This window comes from Centruroides sculpturatus, unplaced genomic scaffold, assembly GCF_000671375.1.
Source record: "Centruroides sculpturatus isolate CEXI.00-Female unplaced genomic scaffold, Cexi_2.0 scaffold80, whole genome shotgun sequence".
NCBI lineage: Eukaryota > Metazoa > Arthropoda > Arachnida > Scorpiones > Buthidae > Centruroides > Centruroides sculpturatus.
In genome coordinates, this window is record NW_019384552.1 from 814,316 (window position 1) to 820,823 (window position 6,508).

The 6,508-nt window shown below is 35.8% G+C and overlaps 2 protein-coding genes across 8 annotated transcripts in view; one reads left to right on the forward strand and one right to left on the reverse strand.

The window, feature by feature from the left end:
* The window catches only part of LOC111623705 (putative RNA polymerase II subunit B1 CTD phosphatase RPAP2 homolog), an 80,250-nt gene that overhangs the window by 68,755 nt on the left and 4,987 nt on the right, over positions 1-6,508 (forward strand). Inside the window, exon 6 of the mRNA XM_023366387.1 lies at positions 4,987-5,056. Within this exon, the coding sequence (XP_023222155.1) occupies positions 4,987-5,022 (36 nt within the window). The 3' untranslated portion in view covers positions 5,023-5,056. The remainder of the gene's footprint in view (positions 1-4,986; positions 5,057-6,508) is intronic.
* Positions 3,246-6,508, reverse strand: part of LOC111623704 (tumor protein p53-inducible protein 11-like) — an 84,553-nt gene continuing 81,290 nt past the window's right edge. For all 7 annotated transcript variants that reach the window (XM_023366385.1, XM_023366382.1, XM_023366386.1 and 4 more), the window contains 3 exons: positions 4,226-4,328; positions 4,057-4,158; positions 3,246-3,932 (listed from right to left, as the gene is read on the reverse strand). In XM_023366385.1, the coding sequence (XP_023222153.1) occupies positions 3,712-3,932; positions 4,057-4,158; positions 4,226-4,328 (426 nt within the window). In that variant the 3' untranslated portion in view covers positions 3,246-3,711. The remainder of the gene's footprint in view (positions 3,933-4,056; positions 4,159-4,225; positions 4,329-6,508) is intronic.

A 6,508-nucleotide genomic window follows, 5' to 3' on the forward strand; every position in this document is an offset into this window, starting at 1 on the left:
TCTTGATAATAGATTGTTGGTCGAACTGAATTTGCATATCCAAGCAGAACTTCAGATTTCTACTTGGATATGCAAATTCAGTTCGTTCAAGTTTATCGATTCCGTTTTCGAGACAGATCAGACAAGTAATGTACCCGGTGGATTTTTAGTCTTTGGAACCAGCTGGACTACCACCTCAGAACCTAGAGCTATAAGTTGGAGCACCAGTAATGCTTTTGTGAAATTTGGACCCACCAAAATTATGCAATAGGATAGGAATGATCTTTTATTTTTGTCCCGTAAGTTCGAGCAATTTTTTTTCTTTCATTGTTATAAATAGGTTTTTACACACGCACACAAGGACTATTGGTTTTATCACTCTCTCTCAATTCAACACCCCCTGAAAAACCCGAGCACGTCACCAGTAGGTTTTAATCATTCTAGTTAATGATAAAATTTTCAGACTATCTGTACGAGTGTAAAGGACGTGTTATTTTCCATCAGACGTCTCAGAATCTGAGAGAAACTTATTGTTATAAATACGGTAGACGGAAGCACTGTATGCTTTGGGTCTCTTCATTGCCTACATAAAGAAAGCTTTTGAATCTGAATTTATGCATTTCAGAGACAAAGCATAGTAGCGCTTGGGTATGAAATGCTTGTTTAAGAATGAAAAGTTCTCTCTGACTCCTTGATGGATGTGCGCGTATTTGTTATAAAAAATAATTTTCAATTTACACATATAGAAAATAGGTAAGGAAAGTTGATAATATTTATCAACTATACTTATATTTTTGAAACGTAATAATTCTTAATTCAAAAGACTTGTAATTTCCTTAAATCAATATAATTAGGAATTTATGTTAAATGTTCTCATTCTTTCGTTCTACTGTATTCTATTGTTATGGAATGCATACATTATTTGTTTTTAACAAGTTTGTATGACACAAAGAAAAATAACACAAAGATATTTGAATTAAAAATGTCTATTTTATGTCTCATTACTTAAACAATAATATAATTAAAAAGAAGGTAAGCAGACTTAAAATTAACTGTATTTTCTTGGCTTAATAGTAATGTAGCCAAGAGCTTTTCGTCGAAATAGCAGATTTCAGCAATTAAATTACAGAATACGAGGATTTCTTTTTGAATCAGAAAACTTTGGGAATGATTTATCAAATGTTGTGTCAATAGATGAAAATTTCTCAGTAGGATGATTTTCAAGTGTTTCTTTACACACACAAAATTCTCTTCTTTCTATCAGCGTCAACCAGATCAAATATTTCAATAGAGAATTTAATATTTATGTAATTAATATAAAGTAAAAATGCGCAATAATTATTAAAGTATCATCTCGATATTATTTTATTTATAGAAATTTCAGAAAATTATAATTGTCGTCATTGGCATTGGCATTCTTTGAAGTTTTGAAGGTGGTTTATTACGATTTCTTTCAGATAAATTTTGAATAGAAAGAGAATTACTGTATTATCTAAAATATTCCACCGATCCAAAAATAAATATTTTTCAGAATAAATAAATAAATTTGAATAAAGAATTTTTAGTCTATTTGGAAATGTTTTCATGCTTGCTATCTTATAATCAGAATCTATAAAATGAAATATCTGCCTTAAAAAAAAAATTACAATCTTTATTTTTTCCCGATGTTACCGAACATCGAACCTCGTCAAGTACATCGGTTAGCTATTTTATCCAAAGTGCTATAAAAACACTTCATAAAATATTGCTATAATTAACCGAAAGTACAGTAAATAATTTAAAACTTTGGTACGAGCCCTCTCTGGTGATAAAAATTTGTGATAATTGACCATTCTTCGGATCGGAATTTTTTGATCCCAAGGGTTCTTTTCATTAACTAGACTAAATTTGTGCAGGCATCTTGTGATGTAAATTATAAGAAATGATAAAAGAGGTAGATTTGTTTTCTTCTTTAGGTTCGATCTTGCCCGGGGAATAGTATCCGAATCTCTTAAATTCTCGTCTTCGGAAGTGTATCTTCGTTTTAAGAAAATTCGGTCTCTCTCTCCATTCCGACTCCCAATTTCAATGTTTTCCAGTATTTTTTGTTCTAAAGGTGAACTTCCGCTTCCGCCAGCTACTAAATGTTGTGCAAGTAAAATACACAATCACAATTTGAAATTTAGAATAACACAATAGAGTTATTGGATTTTCTTGTACCAATTTCTAATCATCCATTTCTTCAAACACTTCTTTTTATTTAGAAATTCTTATATTTCCACAAACCTTTTTCATAAATAATAATGGTTATTATTATTTTTGCTATTGGTATTGTTACTAGATATTTTTCGCGAAAATTTTGCCATGGCCCTGGTGCCGTAATCGCGGAAGATACGCGACGTTGGTCGACAAAGGAAACAGTCACGCACATAATAGACACGGACGTCTGCAAAGAACGGGTGAGGTCCTTCCTGGCGCGGGCATTGCACTACACGCGCGTTTAGTAGGGGAACCCTCCATAGCGCGACGTGGCATAGTCGACAGATTCTTAAACACGGATACCTACGCCAAGGGCGCGTAAACAATAAACTTTTTCTGAACTTATGCCGGACCAAAGACCGGGCTTTAACACTAGGCACCAAGTACGCGTGCCGCGTGGGAAACACTCGTTAACAAAATAATAATAATAATTTCTAATAACGAAGGAAATAATAACGTAGTTCACAAAAGAGTCGGAACGAACGCGTCGGTTGCGTTAACGTTCGTTTCGATTTTCGCAAAATATACATTTCGGGCACGAAATAGAAAATAGATACGTTGCCGGCCGGCCGAAAAATGTATAATCGAAGGCGAGAAAATCCGAACGGCGCAAAATTTGCGTAATTTAAGAATATAATTCGTGGTTATTTCAAATTCTTGTTGTTTCGGTTATGCTTACTTTCGTACTTTTTAATGTTTTTATGTAGGAAATATTCCACAGGGAGCAAAGATAGGCTACTACCTCCGGCTTTTTAAACGATATAAACGGACCGGGCTTTGCGTGAGCTTATGTCTACTTGAAATCGGGCGTAAATTACCCAGTCGACGTTTATAAGAGTTTCCGAACGGCCCTTTTTACCCGGGCTCCGAACTTGCCGGATAAATCGGACGGCGGGGAGAAAAACAAACAACGGAATACTGGACAGGTTTTTATTGATAAGATCCACTTACAATTGGCATTAAAATACAGAGTCGGAAAATAGAGACGACGTTTTAACGCACGACATAAATCCAGCAGGTCCGACGACGAATCGTTCACACGTCGGTCGACAGAAGTACGAAACCATCAATTAATTTAACCGATAAACGTATTGTACTTTACACCAAGCTACACTTAGACGCGTTTGGTTTGGCAGAAATTTCTTGGAATATTCGGGGCGTCTTTTCCAATATTTACATTTCCGAAACGAAAACCCGCCAGCGGAATTTGTACTGGGACCTCTCTGCGTCAAATTAACCTTATTTTCGAAATGGTATTTATCGGACGGTCGTCTTACCCAGGGAGACGTAGGATGCTCCGAAGTAGGACGTCCGTCCACCTGCCGCCAAACCAATTTCGATAATAACAAAAGCCAAAGCCGGATGGCGGGTGGGATTTCCGGTAGGAGAAAGTAAGGGGCCGACGCGCCTTCCGGAAACCCACCAACCCGGGGCCTATCTTCCGGGAGAAAAACACGGCGTAAAAAAGAAGTTTGGGGCCACCGAGCGGGTGTTTCAATTGCTTTTGTTTTGAGCGGCGGAACCGTCTGAGGAGTTGAGTCTACTCATCGTCTCCCTCAACTCCTTATGCGACGCCGACTTGCGCATGCGGACGTTACAGAAGGTGATGGCCCAATAGAAGTACAGGCTGGAGGTCGCCGCCACCAGGCATTCTGCCACCACCAAGATGTCTACCGGTTCTGCCTCCTCTCGCTGCCACATGCCGATGGAACAGGCTGAAAGTTACAATTTGCAAAACGTGAAATACGGGCCGTTTAATAATACCCACACCACCACCGTTACAAAAGAGTCGATTCGACCGACCGGTTGGGATTTAATGTATAAATGAGAAAAACTTACCGAGTAGAATTAAAAAATGGAGCAGAGTTACCGCCGCTAAAAGAGAACGTACCACGTGTTTGTCCATGGTTCCCCAGAAACTCCATAATAATACGGCCACGGCTGAAACGAAAGTATTTTCTTATTCCGACAGGAAACGTTTCTCGGGCAGTGGGCCGCGGTCACTTACCTAAAACTGCGGACCCGAAATATCTTGTCAAAGCCTTCGTTTGCGAATCGTCCGCGACTTCTCTCACGGGAAAGTTGTACCATTGATCGGGAAACAGAAATGTCTATAATAATACGGTAATCGGTTCTTAATAATTGCCGGTCTTTGCCGCTTTAACGAAGAAATCTTATGCTAAATAATTAAAATATTTTAAAAAGCGGGTATTTATTTAATACAATAATATGGTAAGTGCCTGGTCGATTTCTTTTTCGGTGTGCCAAGCCAATGAATAAGTTTCCGCCGACGTTAGATAATATATCACTAATTGAAGCTTAATATATCACTGGTCACAAATGTATAAAATCTTGTTTTCTTACTCTTTCCCGTTACGTACAAACAAATATTAATGATTTACTTTCTTTAAGTACTTACGTTATTTTATATTATAACCTATTTTATGAGGATTTCGTAAACTATTTTTTCGTGAAAAGTTAATCTCGCGACCCGTAAATTCTTTAAATATTTTTACAGTGGCATCAGATATCTGATTTGCAAAGCTTTAATTCAAATAATTCTATTAAAATGAATCCCGTTAAATTTTAAACTTTAGTATAAGAAATTTATACGTAACATGAAAAATTATGAGGAGATATTATTGCTAAATTTAAAAATAGTTTTTATTCTCATTCGTTCTTTTATATATCGCGTTACCAGATAATGTAATTTAAGTTTTGACCTACGAGACTGGAAATGGTAATTGCAGTTTTCCTTTCTATCTCAAGCCATTAGAAGAAGATAGTTCGATGTCGGTGGAATGACGTTACAGGACCGCATTTTTAATTCCAAAACGAGGTAACAATGCTGTACTCTGTATTTGTTAACGTCACATTATTATGATAAATTTTATCGGCTTGTTTAGAAAACTAAAACATTTCGCATATTTTTTAATATTATTTCTAAATAATAAAGCCAGAAACTAATCCATAATTTAGTAATCCATATTAGTTTGTGTCGGTTACCGAACAATATTACAATATCGTAAATGGTTGATAATGCCGCGCTTACACATTTCTATTTATGTCGATATTTTATTCGTAAAAATACATTTTACTTTCTCGGCTGTTACGTATACATAATGAGGGAAAATATGGGAATCGCGTCAAATTTTATCCTCAGAGTTTTTTGCAAATTTCCATCTTTTGAGACCTCCGAACCCAAATGTTAAAAAAGGAAAAAAATTTCGTGTTGGCGACTATTTCGTTTCGTATCTTGGGATGGGTTAATGACTAAGAAACGAAATTTTCTACGGTAGCTTGTGTATAAGTGGCTTGAATGCTATTAAATTTTGGTCAGGAAAGGTCGCGAGGTGGGGAGATAGAAGGTGGGTCACGCGTCGTGTCTCGAGAAGAGTTGGTTTTAACCGGCATTTTACCGCATATTGGTATTTTTTGTAATTTTTCTTATAAAACTCGTCACATTACTGAAAATTAAGATTTTATATTATAAAATGGCAAAAAAGTTTTTATAAGAAAATCTCGGTAACAGATGGCGGCACACACAAATTTACTTATTACGATTAATAATGTAAGTTATTTTTGAAATACAATGTCATAACATCCGGGAAAGTTTCGCAATCGTTGCTGGATTTTGTAAGATAAATAGAAAAGAATATATTTTTATTTACATTGGCGTAAAAATATCTTTTTTCCTCAAAATATAAAAGTTTATACCGTAGACTAAGTCCTAGTAATTAACGTGAAAGTAATCGAGTCAGAGAAGAGCAAGGAATCGTTCACATCCGATGTTATGGGAAGATAATTTTATTTTGCCCGCTACTGGCCTCACATTTGGAGCAGACGTCCAAAGAGGGCCAAAATGCATATCGAGTTCTATTTAAAAGAAAAAAGACGAAAACGGAAGATTCGGTCTTAGATAATACGGTTTACCATTTTATGAATTTTTTTATACAGTAATTGTATTCGGACTCTTAGGCTATAATTTAAGATTTTCTACCAATGTAAATTACAATATAAAACGGTGCCTGGTAGTAAAATAAAAAGTCCAGCAACGAGTTGTGTAACTTTCCCGGCAACGTTTAAAACTGCGTATATGGTGCCATCTGTTACGATATTTTAAATACAGTAGATCCCCCTATAAGACGGTAGATACGTTCCGTTCTTTATGAATCAATTTTGTAGGAATCATAGTTTACGGACTACGGCTGTTTGAAAGGTTTTCTTTCATAAAATTAATCGATTCTAGACTAATTCGACTCAACATTTCCAAAATACGTATATTTTTTTG